Source organism: Aquarana catesbeiana, linkage group LG05 (assembly GCF_042186555.1).
Source record: "Aquarana catesbeiana isolate 2022-GZ linkage group LG05, ASM4218655v1, whole genome shotgun sequence".
In the NCBI taxonomy this organism is placed as follows: domain Eukaryota; kingdom Metazoa; phylum Chordata; class Amphibia; order Anura; family Ranidae; genus Aquarana; species Aquarana catesbeiana.
The window spans coordinates 645,005,535-645,021,347 of NC_133328.1; the positions used below are offsets into that span (position 1 = coordinate 645,005,535).

At 46.4% G+C, this 15,813-nt stretch overlaps 1 protein-coding gene across 1 annotated transcript in view; it reads right to left on the reverse strand.

Moving 5' to 3' along the window:
* Positions 1–2,678: 2,678 nt before the first annotated feature.
* LOC141145638 (cathelicidin-7-like) overlaps positions 2,679–15,813 on the reverse strand; it is a 22,768-nt gene continuing 9,633 nt past the window's right edge. Inside the window, exons 3-4 of the mRNA XM_073632475.1 lie at positions 14,372–14,443; positions 2,679–5,480 (exon numbers count right to left, since the gene is read on the reverse strand). Of these exons, the coding sequence (XP_073488576.1) occupies positions 5,190–5,480; positions 14,372–14,443 (363 nt within the window). The 3' untranslated portion in view covers positions 2,679–5,189. The remainder of the gene's footprint in view (positions 5,481–14,371; positions 14,444–15,813) is intronic.

Consider the following 15,813-nt stretch of genomic DNA (forward strand, 5'->3'; position numbering starts at 1 on the left):
AATAGGATCGCCTGTGCCTTCAGCCAATCAGGTGACTGGTTTTAGACCCGTGCTTCATGATTGGCGGAGAGGCGGTTCAGTGTTAGAAAAGCAAATATTCATTTGCTTCTCTAACACACCTGGGTGGGCTCTGAGTGCAATGCTCTGCACCATGAGTCCACCTTTTTTGAAGCCTAATAAAGCCTGTGGCTCTAATCAGGTGCTTTAAAAAAACACCCCTGCTGCTGTAATTCAGGCGCCCGACGTCCTAAAAGGGGCCGGACGCCTGAATAGGGGGTGGCCACGGCAGCCATGGATAGATTCATGCTTTACATGAATCTATCCATTACTCATATAGAGGGGTGGCGTGATAGAGAGGGGGCGGCGCCGGAGCTCCCTTAATTGATGGGCCGCCCCTGCCGCTGACATCCGCTGCCCTATAGGGGTGAATGGAAGGTCCAATCAGGTCTGCCTGAAAAACAGGCAGGAGGACCTGATTGAACAGGCCGTGTGAAAGGGACCTTTAACAGAGAGGGATGTCAGCGGATGTCAGAGGACGATCATCAGTATACATAGAAATACATTGGTGTCCAATTTTTATCTGTCAACGGATGAATGAAAATGGAGAAACGGAACGCCCCTGTGAAATGGACATAGCAGCTATACCAACACAGCCATAGGTCTTAAAGGATAAGTTCACTTTTTGCAAAAAAAAAAAAAAATGCACATATTTTTGCAGGTACAGGTAAGTAAATACAATCTGAGAGAAACATGAATGAACTACCATGGCGCTCCACAGTGTCCGGGTAGTTCATTGAAAACTACAAACCGGCACCCGCAAAGGCTGCCGGACCATGTCGTTTTCCCTGCCCAGAGCTCTTTCAGTCAGTGACGCGGGTGGGCAGGCTGGCAGGTGAGCGGAGGGCAGGCTGGCAGGTGGGCTGGCAGGTGGGCGGGCGGGCAGGCTGGTGGGTGGGCAGGCTGGCGGGTGGGCAGGCTGGCGGGTGGGCTGGTGGGCGGGCAGCCAGATCCACAGATCACTTTCCTTTAGCAGAGCTGATCAAAGTTACAGCAGAGGGATCTGTGGATCTGTATTCTGTTTTGATTGTATTGTGTTTTTAGATTTTGCAACATTGTATATCATGTATCCAACACAGTGAAATATTGATACTTGGTTACTTGGTTTTATTTTTATTTTGTTCAGTCGTCATACAAAGTTCCCAGAACTGGCCAAAGTTATGACACCATGAGAAGTGGGGGGAGGGGATGCGTCATAAATTAACTAGGAAGTGTAAGAAAAAGACATCTTTATCAAGAAAATGTAGATGTATGGATATTTATTTTTATTCATTTATTTCAGTCAATTTACGCAGCGCTTTACATATACATTGTACATTCACATCGGTCCCTACCCTCAAGGAGCTTACAATCTAAGCTCCCTAACTCACATTCATATACTAGGGGCCAATTTAGACAGAAGCCAACCTACCAGCATGTCTTTGGAGTGTGGGAGGAAACCCCACGCAGGAACAGGGAGAACATGCAAACTCCAGGCAGATGGTGTAAAGGTCAGGAAAACCACTACACCACTGTGCTGCCCCAAATATATATGACACAGATCACTGACAAGATGATTGCATCAGAACAATTCTGAACAATGTTGAGGTCATCATATGATTCTGAAAAAAGGAGATTGTGTTATTATTATTATTATTATTACTGATATTATTATTTTTAGTAATAATATTATTATTATTACTATTGTTATGCTAATGTTAATATTAATAATAATAATAATTAGTAGTAGTAGTAGTAATATTATTGCTTTTGTTACAGAGTATGTTTGTTGTTGTTGTTATTATTTTATTATTATTCATTTTATTGTTACTATTATTATTGTTGTTATTATTATTTGATTACTATTGTTAATAGTAATCTTATTATTATGAATTTCAGAATAAATGATTCTGGGAAAATAGCAAGTGAAAAGTGTAAGAAAAAGACATTTCTATCAAGAAAACCTAGGTGTATGGATATGACACAGATCACGGACAAGATGATTTCATCAGAAAAATTCTGAACAATATTGAGGTCATCATATGATTCTGAAAAAGAAGATTGAATTATTGCTATTATTATTATTATTATTACTACTGATATTGTTGTTATTATTGATATTATTATTATTTTTAGTATTATTATTATTATTACTATTTTTATGCTAATATTATTTTAATAATTATTATTATTATTAGTAGTAGTATGGCTACATGGCTACTGTACCTATTTTCTCTACCTATGACATCATACCCCCAAACCATCAGCTGATATCATCATGGCTGAATTCAGATAAGAGCTCAGACATTATATAGCCCACCTTAGATAACAGTTAAAGAATAAGTCTAAGCATTGGCATGTTATACATAGTTACATGGTTCCAGCTCAGACCAATGTACTGTCTTTATGTATTTACCATATCTAGGGGGAGAACCCCTTAGAAAGCTGGAAACTACAGTATAGACATTGCTACTACACCCACTATTCTAGCGATCTCCACTAGCTTCCTGGTCACCTGAGTAGAGCACCCCCTAAACAGCTGCTGGTGAATTTTATCCTATTGTACCCAATAACACACACAGCCAGGCACATGGCATTTCCTGCATTCTTCCACTGGCTCCAAAGAACAGTCTGGGGGTTTCTTTTTGGGGGTTTTATTGAGAACAATGGACTGGAATAGGGAGAAGGAGCATGAGATACCCCAGAAAACTGTAGAACTGAATAACCTGAGGAATCCTTGACTTTATGGCTGCACAGTACAATAATGAAAGTCCCACAAGATCTCTAAAGATTCATAGAAAGTACAGGCCGACAACTCGACAGCTTCTCCATAGAAAGCTTCTATGGAGAAGCTTTTCGAGTTGCTGGCCTGTACTTTCTATGGTTCTTTCATGAGCTTAATCAGTCAGAGCACCGACTACTCTACACCCCAACTATACTATATAGTGGTAGAGCTTGGGTGAGTTTTTCTCCTCCCACAAGATCTCCATGCTGACAGTGACCTGTACCCCATTCCTGAGTTCTTCCCAGTGAGGGGGATGTAGATGCACACCACCATAGGACAGCTGAACTCTTTCCCACCAACTTCCTCCTGGCTCTTTCCAGTGAGCTCCTCTCGACTCAACTTGATCCTTGGACTCATACTTGCGAATAGGTTCCCCTAGCTAAACCTAGCTGGGACCTCTGTGCCTTCCAAATGGATTCTTTTAGAAATCTGTCCCAGGGGTAGACCCCCCTTGCACAGGGGTCTCCTCCAGCAGGACTGGGCCCAGGCTATTTATGAACTCTCTCACCATCTTCTGGGCACACCTCCCCAGGGATTGGCCGGAGTTCCATGAATATTCAAGCTGCATGCTCTGTTCTTCCTCCCACTACGATTCTAGAATCCTCTAGAAGACAGGGAAAAGCAACAGAGGAGCAGCCTGTGAAACACCGAGCAGCCTTAATTAACCTCTTCGCTATAGCCGAATGATGGCTACGGCACGGTTGCCCATTTCCCGGTATTGAAGAGCTTAATCAACCCCTGCTCTTCTGGTTACAGTGGAGACAACTAAATGTACCCAGCGTCCTGCTCTACACTAGGAGGGTGCTGCATCTGCATTGTGAACACAAGAGGTCAGTATAGCTCGGCACAGGCATCATTCACAGAATGCTTTGCAATTTTCTGAATGAATGCAAAGCACTCTCTGACTGGACGAGGTGGGCAGGTGGGGCAGTGATGTCATGCTCTTTTCCAACTCCAACTCTTCCAATCAGAAAACAAATTGCATTGATTAAAAAAAAAAATGCAAAGCAGTCTCTGAATGGCACCCCGTGCTGAGCGGCTGACCTTCTGTATTTACACGGCATCAGGCCAGGCTCTCGGTACGGGACCCCAAAGCAACTGGAGATCACTGTAGTAGTGGTGTAGCAGTGGTGGTGCCTACTCCAGTGACTTCCAGCTTCCAGGGGCATTAGCCAGGTATGGTATGTATATAATGTAGTTATAATTGCCCAAGCTGGAACAATGTAGCTATGTATAACCAGTGGCGTCTCCAGCTTTCAAATTTAGGAGGGGCACGTGGGGGGACAGGGACAAAAGTAGGGGGGCAACTATAAAATGCATATATATATATATATATATATATATATATATATATATATATATATATATACTGGGGCCCTTTACTACGACCCCACAATGGGCCCTTTCACATGTTCTGCAGTGAGCTCCCTTCCTACTGTATTGGGGTCCCCCAGGGTGGCAGAAAACAAGAGATATATGTCACCAGCATACCAAGAAAATATAAGGATCCAAAGCAGTGGGAGAACTATCAGGGTTGCAAAGGTTGTCTTGCCTCCAGGCCCTGGTGTTCTGCCACTGTGGGGTTCCCCAGCCTCCTCTTGCTGTCCTGCCCCTGCTATTGACAGCGCTGGTCTGGCATCTCTTGGAATTTACAGGCTGGTTCTCCTGTCCTAAGGACGGGAGAAATCAGTCTGTTTTTTCAGTAATTGAGAGTCCTGGTGGAGTCCTTCCTGCAACTCACTCTTCTCCCTGCCAATGAGGATGCAGAGGAAGGAGCAGATCAGGCGGCCGTGGTTGTGTGAGCGCTCCCATTATGCAGTGTCAGCGAGCAGAGGGAGGGGGGAGGAATCACCCGCAGGAGCTGACTGGGGACTCTCTCCCTCTTAGACATTGATTTTTTGTAAAAAAAAAAATTGTTTTTTTTTTTTGGGGGGGGCACATGGTGGGGCACAGCATAATGTTGGGGGAGGGGGTCAGGGCCCCCTCTGCCCCCCCCCCCAGGGACGCCATTGTGTATAACATGCCGATGCCTGGATTTAGTTAAGCTGAGGTCATACAGTCTTCTCTATATAGTAGTTAATGAGCTGAGTTCATACAGCCCCCACTCTATAGTAGTTAATGAGCTGAGATGAGTAAATCACTGAGCAGTCCCCTGTGGGAGTGAAGGAAGGAATTTAAAGCTACAGTCGTCTGAAATAAACTTTCAGTTTTTGGTAGATGTGTGTATGGAAAGGTTGCTCTTTCCTCCAATGAGTGGGAGCAACAGTCCATTTTGGCCAAGAGATGGAAGAAGCCACAATGTCCACCGAACTCCACCAATAACTGAAATATATGATTTGGGTAGACCGGTTAGTTATCTCCCCGTTTACTATCTGGGAAAAATGTCAATGATACAACTCAGGCAAAGAAGCCTTCCCAAGATGCCCCCATGGGACACCCTCCGTTCGTGGCCCACTGATCGGCGATCTGCCTCGCCATCCTGATGGTCATCTCGGAATTCTATCCCGGTGTCTGGCAGGTCATAATCGTCATCCTCATCCTCCTCCTCAGGAACCACCCGCTTTTCTGTAATGACGACGGTGCGCTCACGAGAAAGTCCTCTCTGGTTGCCGCGCTGTCCTTCTAAAGACTTTGCCGCAAGTCCTCCATCTTTGTTGGTCTAGTCACAACGGAACACAAGAGAATATATTTGTCAATGTATTCGTAAAAGGTCACTCCGCCCCAAAACTGATATTTCAGTGTTTGTGGGTTCTAGAGAGTTGAACCCCCCCCCCCAGACAGTATATTATATCTCTTGGGGGGCTACTTAATCCTTTATTTGGATCCTATCGCTGTATATTTGTTGGTGAACCATAATTATACAATCAGATCGTTTTGTGTGTAGTGTGTAGCATTTTATTTCTGTCCAACCACTTTTGAGATTTACAATGCCTTGAAAAAGTATTCATACCCCTTGAAACTTTCCACATTTTGTCATGTTACAACCAAAAATGTAAATGTATTTTATTGGGATTTTATGTGATAGACCAACACAAAGTGGCACATAATTGTAAAGTGGAAGAAAAATGATAAATGATACAAATAAATATGTGAAAAGTGGGGGGGGGGGGGGGGCATTTGTATGGCGCCCCCCGGAGTCAATACTTTGTAGAACCTCCTTTCTCTACAAGTCTTTTTGGGGATGTCTCTACCAGCTTTGCACATCTAGAGAGGGACATTTTTGCCCATTCTTCTTTGCAGAATATCTTAAGCTCTGTCAGATTGGATGGAGAGGGTCTGTGAACAGCAATTTTCAAGTCTTGCCACAGATTCTCAATGTGATTTAGGTCTGGACTGTGACTGGGCCATTCTAACACATGAATATGCTTTGATCTAAACCATTCCATTGTAGCTCTGGCTGGATGTTTCGGGTCATTGTCCTGCTGGAAGGTGAACCTCCGCCCCAGTCTCAAGTCTTTTCCAAATTTTCTTCTAAGATTGTCCTGTATTTGTCTCCATCCATCTTCCCATCAACTCTGAGCAGCTTCCTTGTCTCTGCTGAAAAAAAAGCATCCCTACCACATAATGCTGCCACCACCATGTTTCACGGTGGGGATGGTGTGTTCAGGGTGATGTGCAGTGTTAGTTTTCCCCCACACATAGCGTTTTACTTTTAGGCCAATAAGTTGAATTTTGGTCTCATCTGACCAGATCACCTTCTTCCACATGTTTGCTGTGTCCTCCACATGGCTTCTCACAAACTACAAACAGGACTTCTTATGACTTTCTTTCACCAATGTCTTTCTTCTTGTCACTCTTCTATAAAGGGCAGATTTGTGGAGAACACGACTAATAGTTGTCCTGTGGACAGATTCTCCCACCTGAGCTGTGGAAACTTTCACGGGGTATAAATACTTATTCAAGGCACTGTACACAGCTTTGCCTGGCGGTGCAGGGGACCCGATTTTTCTCTGCTGCAGTTTCATTTTCACTGACAGGTCTTGTCCCCCCCTAGTCTGCGAGTGGACAGTAAATTGAAAAGCATCAGACTGAGGAGCTCTTCTTTCTGTCACTCTGCTCCCTCCTCTCATCAGCATGCCCTTTGCCCTGCAGAAACCTGATGGGCTCCTGGTGCTGTTTTTTCCCTCGGCTTCTTTGAATTTGGCTGTAGAGACTGTACAGCAGTGATGCCACTGTGACGCCAAGCACCAAGCAAAGACGTGTTTTTGTGCAATTTTCATATGTTGTCGCACTTCCCACACAGAGCAGCCCATTTATTTCAAACTGTGTATTTAGCCATATTTGCTGCATGTTTTTTCACATGCAAAACCGCTTGTCTTGCTTGCCATGTTTTAGGTGCCATTAGGATTAAATGACACTGCAAGTGTGATGTGTTTTTTAAACATTTTGTGAACAAGCATAAAATCACACCTAACCATAATGCCGTGTACACACGGGCGGACTTTTCGGCATCAAAGGTCCGACGGTCTTTCCGACGGACTTCCGATGGACTTTCGAACAAACTGAACTTGCCTATACACGATCACACCAAAGTCCGACAGATTCATACGTGATGACCTACGACCGGATTAAAATAAGGAAGTTGATAGCCAGTAGCCAATAATTGCCCTAGCGTCGGTTTTCCTCCGTCGGACTAGCATACAGACGAACTAATTATTAAACCGGACTCGAGTCCGTCGGAAAGATTTGAAACATGTTCCAAATCTAAAGTCCGTCTGATTTTCGACTGAAAAAGTCCGCTGCAGGTCCGATGAAGCCCACACACGGTTGGATTGTCTGACGGATTCGTCCCGTCAGACCAGTCAAAAAGTCCGCCCGTGTGTACACGGCATAACCCTCCAACCCTAACCCTGATCCTCTAACGCCAACCCTCTAATCCTAATTCTAACTCTATAACCTTAACACTAATCTTAACCCTCCAAACCTCACTATAACCCTAACTCCATCCTTAACCTTCCAACCCAACTCTAATTCTAACCCTAACTCTAACCCTTTAGCCCTAACTTCAACCTTAAACCCTAACCTTAACTCTAACCTTAACCCTAAAACTCTAACTATGACCTCAACTCTACAACCGTAACTCAAACTTTAACCCCCTAACTCTAGCCCTAAACCTCTAACATTTACTCAAACCTTAACCCTACAACCCTAACTCTAACCCTAGCCCTAACTCTAACCTTAACTCCCAACCCTAACATTAACTTTAACCCTCCAACCATAACTCTAACCCTTTAACCTCAACTCTAACCTTAATCCATTCAACCCTATCCCTTTAACCCCAACTCTAACCTTAACCCTCCAGCCCTAACTATAACCCTAACTCTAACCCTATAACTCTAACCTTAACCCTCCATCCCTAACTCTACCCTTAACCCTAAAACCCTAACTCTAACACTCTAACCCTAACTCTAACTTTAACCCTCTAACTCTAACCTAACCCCAACTCTAACCTTAACTTTGAAACCTTAACTCTAACCCTAACCCTCTAACCTTAACCCTTCAACCCTAACCCTCTAGTCCTAACTCTAACCCTAACTCTCTAACCTTAACTTGAACTTTAACCCTTTTACCCTAATGATAATCCTAACGCTAACCCTAACTCTAACCCTAACCCTTTAACCTTAACTCTAACCATAACTCTCTAACCCTAACGCTAACCCTCTACCCTTAACTCTAAACCTTAACCCTTCAACCATAACCCTTTAACCCTAACTCTAACCTTAACCCTCCAGCCCTAACTATAACCCTAACTCTAACCTTAACCCTCCAGCCCTAACTATAACCCTAACTCTAACCTTAACCCTCCAGCCCTAACTCTAACCCTAACTCTAACCCTATAACTCTAACCTTAACCCTCCATCCCTAACTCTACCTTTAACCCTAAAACCCTAACTCTAACACTCTAACTTTAACCCTCTAACTCTAACCTAACCCCAACTGTAATCTTAACTTTGAAATCTTAACTCTAACCCTAACCCTCTAACCTTAACACTTCAACCCTAACCCTCTAGTCCTAACTCTAACCCTAACTCTCTAACCCTAACTCAAACCATTCAATTCTAACCCTAACCCTCTATCCCTAAAGCTAATCCTAACTCTGACCCTAACTCTAACCCTAACACTCTAACCTTAACCCTCTAACCTTAATGCTAATCCTAACTACGACCCTAACTCTAACCCTAACCCTTTAACCTTAACTCTAACCATAACCTTCTAACCCTAACTCTAGTTCTATCCCTTTAACCCCAACTCTAACCTTAACCCTCCAGCCCTAACTATAACCCTAACTCTAACCCTATAACTCTAACCTTAACCCTCCATCCCTAACTCTACCCTTAACCCTAAAACCCTAACTCTAACACTCTAACCCTAACTCTAACTTTAACCCTCTAACTCTAACCTAACCCCAACTCTAACCTTAACTTTGAAACCTTAACTCTAACCCTAACCCTCGAACCTTAACCCTTCAAGCCTAACCCTCTAGTCCTAACTCTAACCCTAACTCTCTAACCCTAACTTGAACTTTAACCCTTTAACCCTAATGCTAATCCTATTCAATTCTAACCCTAACCCTCTATCCCTAAAGCTAATCCTAACTCTGACCCTAACCCTTTAACCTTAACTCTAACCATAACCCTCTAACCCTAACGCTAACCCTCTACCCTTAACTCTAAACCTTAACCCTTCAACCATAACCCTTTAACCCTAACTCTAACCTTAACCCTCCAGCCCTAACTATAACCCTAACTCTAACCTTAACCCTCCAGCCCTAACTATAACCCTAACTCTAACCTTAACCCTCCAGCCCTAACTATAACCCTAACTCTAACCTTAACCCTCCAGCCCTAACTCTAATGCCGCGTACACACGGTCGGACTTTCCGGCATACTTGGTCCGGCGGACCAGAGTGTGCCGGACAATCCGCCCGTGTGTGGGCGGCGGCGGACTTTTCCGGCGGACTTCTTCCCAAAAGCCCGCCGGACCTAGATTTCAAACATGTTTGAAATCTTTCCGTCGGACTCAGTTTCGGGCGGAAAGTCCGCTCGTGTGTGTGCTGGTCCGACGGAAAGCCCGCTCGTGTGTAGGCTGGTCCGACAGACCAAATACGACACGAGGGGATGGTATTGCATCTCGCGCTCGCTGCAATAGGAAAAACAAATCTTCCTATTGCGGCGAGCGCAGGGCATACCAGGCCCTTAGGTCTGGTATGGATTATAAAGGGGAACCCCGCTACGCCGAAAAAACGGCGTGGGGTCCCCCTAAAATCCATACCAGACCCCGATCCGAGCACGCAGCCTGGCCGGTCAGGAAAGGGGGTGGGGACGAGCGAGCGCCCCCCCCCTCCTGAACCGTACCAGGCCGCATGCCCTCAACATGGGGGGTGGGTGCTTTGGGGGAGGGGGGCGCCCTGCGCCCCCCCCCCCCAAAGCACCTTGTCCCCATGTTGATGAGGACAAGGGCCTCTTCCCGACAACCCTGGCCGTTGGTTGTCGGGGTCTGCGGGCGGGGGCTTATCGGAATCTGGGAGCCCCCTTTAATAAGGGGGCCCCCAGATCCCGGCCCCCCACCCTATGTAAATGAGTATGGGGTACATGGTACCCCTACCCATTTACCTAGGAAAAAAGTGTAAGTAATAAAACACACTACACAGGTTTTTAAAATATTTTATTAAACAGCTCCGGGGGGGGATCTTCCTCCGGCTTCGGGGGTCTTCTTCCGGCTTCGGGGGTCCCTCCGCTTCATCTTCTCCCGGCGTCCGGTTGGTTCTTCTCCGCTCTCCGGCCTCTTCTCCCGGTGTCGCAGGTCTTCGGCCGGCCCCTCCGCTCTCTTCATGTAGCTCTATTGCGAGCGGAGGTCCGGACTTCTGGGCTTCTGGGCTTCTTGGCTTGGCTTCTCTTCTCTTCCCCCAGATGTTGACACGACGCTCTCTCCGGCTGGACTGGTTTCTGAGGGCTGCGTTGTGACTTATATAGGCGGAGACCCCGCCCCCATATGATGTCACAGTCCCTGGGCATGCTGGGACTGTGACGTTTTAGGGGCGTGGTCGACCACGCCCCCCGACCACGCCCCCTAAAACGTCACAGTCCCAGCATGCCCAGGGACTGTGACATCATATGGGGGCGGGGTCTCCGCCTATATAAGTCACAACGCAGCCCTCAGAGACCAGTCCAGCCGGAGAGAGCGTCGTGTCAACATCTGGGGGAAGAGAAGAGAAGAGAAGCCAAGAAGCCAAGAAGCCAAGAAGTCCGGACCTCCGCTCGCAATAGAGCTACATGAAGAGAGCGGAGGGGCCGGCCGAAGACCTGCGACACCGGGAGAAGAGGCCGGAGAGCGGAGAAGAACCAACCGGACGCCGGGAGAAGATGAAGCGGAGGGACCCCCGAAGCCGGAAGAAGACCCCCGAAGCCGGAGGAAGATCCCCCCCCGGAGCTGTTTAATAAAATATTTTAAAAACCTGTGTAGTGTGTTTTATTACTTACACTTTTTTCCTAGGTAAATGGGTAGGGGTACCATGTACCCCATACTCATTTACATAGGGTGGGGGGCCGGGATCTGGGGGCCCCCTTATTAAAGGGGGCTCCCAGATTCCGATAAGCCCCCGCCCGCAGACCCCGACAACCAACGGCCAGGGTTGTCGGGAAGAGGCCCTTGTCCTCATCAACATGGGGACAAGGTGCTTTGGGGGGGGGGGCGCAGGGCGCCCCCCTCCCCCAAAGCACCCACCCCCCATGTTGAGGGCATGCGGCCTGGTACGGTTCAGGAGGGGGGGGGGCGCTCGCTCGTCCCCACCCCCTTTCCTGACCGGCCAGGCTGCGTGCTCGGATCGGGGTCTGGTATGGATTTTAGGGGGACCCCACGCCGTTTTTTCGGCGTAGCGGGGTTCCCCTTTATAATCCATACCAGACCTAAGGGCCTGGTATGCCCCGCGACGGGGCTCGCAAGGTGTCAATCTAGCCGATAAAAGCGGCAAGATTGACATCCTTTTCTAGTCCCGTCGCACCTGAGTCACGTTCAAAATGAACGGACTTGTCCGTGTGTGGGCAAGTCCGTTCATTCTGAAAGTCCGCCGGAACTCCGGCGAAAGTCCGTCGGAAAGACGGGCGGACTTAGCCCGCCGGAAAATCCCGGCGTGTGTGGGCAAGTCCGTTCGTTTTAAAGTCCGGCGCACCTGGCGGACAAAGTCCGTCGGAAAGTGTGCCGGACCAAGTAGGATAGAAAGTCCGCTCGTGTGTACGCGGCATAACCCTAACTCTAACCCTATAACTCTAACCTTAACCCTCCATCCCTAACTCTACTCTTAACCCTAAAACCCTAACTCTAACACTCTAACTTTAACCCTCTAACTCTAACCTAACCCCAACTGTAATCTTAACTTTGAAATCTTAACTCTAACCCTAACCCTCTAACCTTAACCCTTCAACCCTAACCCTCTAATCCTAACTCTGACCCTAACTCTAACCCTAACACTCTAACCTTAACCCTCTAACCCTAATGCTAATCCTAACTACGACCCTAACTCTAACCCTAACCCTTTAACCTTAACTGTAACCATAACCCTCTAACCCTAACTCTAGTTCTATCCCTTTAACCCCAACTCTAACCTTAACCCTCCAGCCCTAACTATAACCCTAACTCTAACCCTATAACTCTAACCTTAACCCTCCATCCCTAACTCTACCCTTAACCCTAAAACCCTAACTCTAACACTCTAACCCTAACTTTAACCCTCTAACTCTAACCTAACCCCAACTCTAACCTTAACTTTGAAACCTTAACTCTAACCCTAACCCTCTAACCTTAACCCTTCAACCCTAACCCTCTAGTCCTAACTCTAACCCTAACTCAAACAATTCAATTCTAACCCTCTATCCCTAAAGCTAATCCTAACTCTGACCCTAACCCTTTAACCTTAACTCTAACCATAACCCTCTAACCCTAACGCTAACCCTCTACCCTTAACTCTAAACCTTAACCCTTCAACCATAACCCTTTAACCCTAACTCTAACCTTAACCCTCCAGCCCTAACTATAACCCTAACTCTAACCTTAACCCTCCAGCCCTAACTATAACCCTAACTCTAACCTTAACCCTCCAGCCCTAACTATAACCCTAACTCTAACCTTAACCCTCCATCCCTAACTCTACCCTTAACCCTAAAACCCTAACTCTAACACTCTAACTTTAACCCTCTAACTCTAACCTAACCCCAACTGTAATCTTAACTTTGAAATCTTAACTCTAACCCTAACCCTCTAACCTTAACCCTTCAACCCTAACCCTCTAGTCCTAACTCTAACCCTAACTCTCTAACCCTAACTCAAACCATTCAATTCTAACCCAAGTCTCTATCCCTAAAGCTAATCCTAACTCTGACCCTAACTCTAACCCTAACACTCTAACCTTAACCCTCTAACCCTAATGCTAACCCTAACTACGACCCTAACTCTAACTCTAACCCTTTAACCTTAACTCTAACCATAACCCTCTAACCCTAACTCTAGTTCTATCCCTTTAACCCCAACTCTAACCTTAACCCTCCAGCCCTAACTATAACCCTAACTCTAACCCTATAACTCTAACCCTAACCCTCCATCCCTAACTCTACCCTTAACCCTAAAACCCTAACTCTAACACTCTAACCCTAACTCTAACTTTAACCCTCTAACTCTAACCTAACCCCAACTCTAACCTTAACTTTGAAACCTTAACTCTAACCCTAACCCTCTAATCTTAACCCTTCAACCCTAACCCTCTAGTCCTAACTTTAACTCTAATGCTAATCCTAATGCTAACCCTAACTCTAACCCTAACCCTTTAACCTTAACTCTAACCATAACCCTCTAACCCTAACGCTAACCCTCTACCCTTAACTCTAAACCTTAACCCTTCAACCCTAACCCTTTAACCCTAACACTAACCTTAACCCTCCAGCCATAACTATAACCCTATCTCTAACCTTAGACCTATAACTCTAACATTAACCCTATAACTCTAACCTTAACCCTCCATCCCTAACTCTACCCTTAATCCTTTAACCTTAACTCTAACCTTAACCCTTCAACCATAACCCTTTAACCCTAACTTTAACCTTAACCCTCCAGCCCTAACTATAACCCTAACTCTAACCTTAACCCTCCAGCCCTAACTATAACCCTAACTCTAACCTTAACCCTCCAGCCCTAACTATAACCCTAACTTTAACCCTATAACTCTAACCTTAACCCTCCATCCCTAACTCTACCCTTAATCCTAAAACCCTAACTCTAACCCTCTAGCCCTAACTCTAACCTTAACCCTCTAACCTAACTCCAACTCTATCCTTAACTTTGAAACCTTAACCCTCTAACTTTAACCCTAACCCTCTAGTCCTAACCTTAACTCTCTAACCCTTACCCTCTAGCCTTAACTCAAACCCTAATGCTAACCCTAACTCGGACCCTAACCCTCTAACCCTAGCCCTAACTCTAACCCTATCTCTACCACTAACCCCAACGAAGTCTCCCAGTGTCTTCATTCCTGTGGATCTTCTCCACGTGGGACACACTCACCCCGTCTGGTATGGTCGTACAGATGACTGTGAAGTGATTTTCCTTCATCGAGGCCTTGCAGCTTTTCTCCACCTACATGGAAATAATATGGAAAACTGATAATGTTGGTAAATTAAAGGGCTTTATATTAAACGTATTTTCGGATTAAACTATTAATTACTATTAAGGTTTGTTAAAGGGTCAGTCCACCCACAAATAATATTTCAGCTTTTGGTGGATGCCGAAGGTTTATCCTGACAATCTGTTATTGATCCGCCCCCCAATGCAAAATGATCTGCCCCCCAATGCAAAATGATCCGCCCCCCAATGCAAAATGATCCTCCCCGCAATGCAAAATGATCCGCCCCCCAATGCAAAATGATCCTCCCCGCAATGCAAAATGATCCGCCCCCCAATGCAAAATGATCCGCCCCCAATGCAAAATGATCCGCCCCCCAATGCAAAATGATCCGCCCCCCAATGCAAAATGATCCTCCCCGCAATGCAAAATGATCCGCCCCCCCATGCAAAATGATCCGCCCCCAATGCAAAATAATCCGCTCCGCAATGCAAAATGATCCGCCCCCCAATGCAAAATGATCCGCCCTGCAATGCAAAATGATCCGCCCCCCAATGCAAAATGATCCACCCCAATGCAAAATAATCCGCCCCCCAATGCAAAATGATCCGCCCCCCAATGCAAAATGATCCGCCCCCAATGCAAAATGATCCGCCCCCAATGCAAAATGATCCGCCCCGCAATGCAAAATGATCCGCCCCGCAATGCAAAATGATCCACCCCCCAATGCAAAATGATCCGCCCCCAATGCAAAATGATCTGCCCCCAATGCAAAATGATCCGCCCCCCCAATGCAAAATGATCCGCCCCCAATGCAAAATGATCCGCCCCCAATGCAAAATGATCCGCCCCCCCAATGCAAAATGATCCGCCCCCCAATGCAAAATGATCCGCCCCCCAATGCAAAATGATCCTCCCCGCAATGCAAAATGATCCGCCCCCCCAATGCAAAATGATCCGCCCCCAATGCAAAATGATCCGCCCCCCAATGCAAAATGATCCGCCCCCCAATGCAAAATGATCCTCCCCGCAATGCAAAATGATCCGCCCCCCCAATGCAAAATGATCCGCCCCCAATGCAAAATAATCCGCTCCGCAATGCAAAATGATCCGCCCCCCAATGCAAAATGATCCGCCCTGCAATGCAAAATGATCCGCCCCCCAATGCAAAATGATCCACCCCCAATGCAAAATAATCCGCCCCGCAATGCAAAATGATCCGCCCCCCAATGCAAAATGATCCGCCCCAATGCAAAATGATCCGCCCCCAATGCAAAATGATCCGCCCCCAATGCAAAATGATCCGCCCCGCAATGCAAAATGATCCGCCCCCAATGCAAAATGATCCGCCCCGCAATGCAAAATGATCCGCCCCCCAATGCAA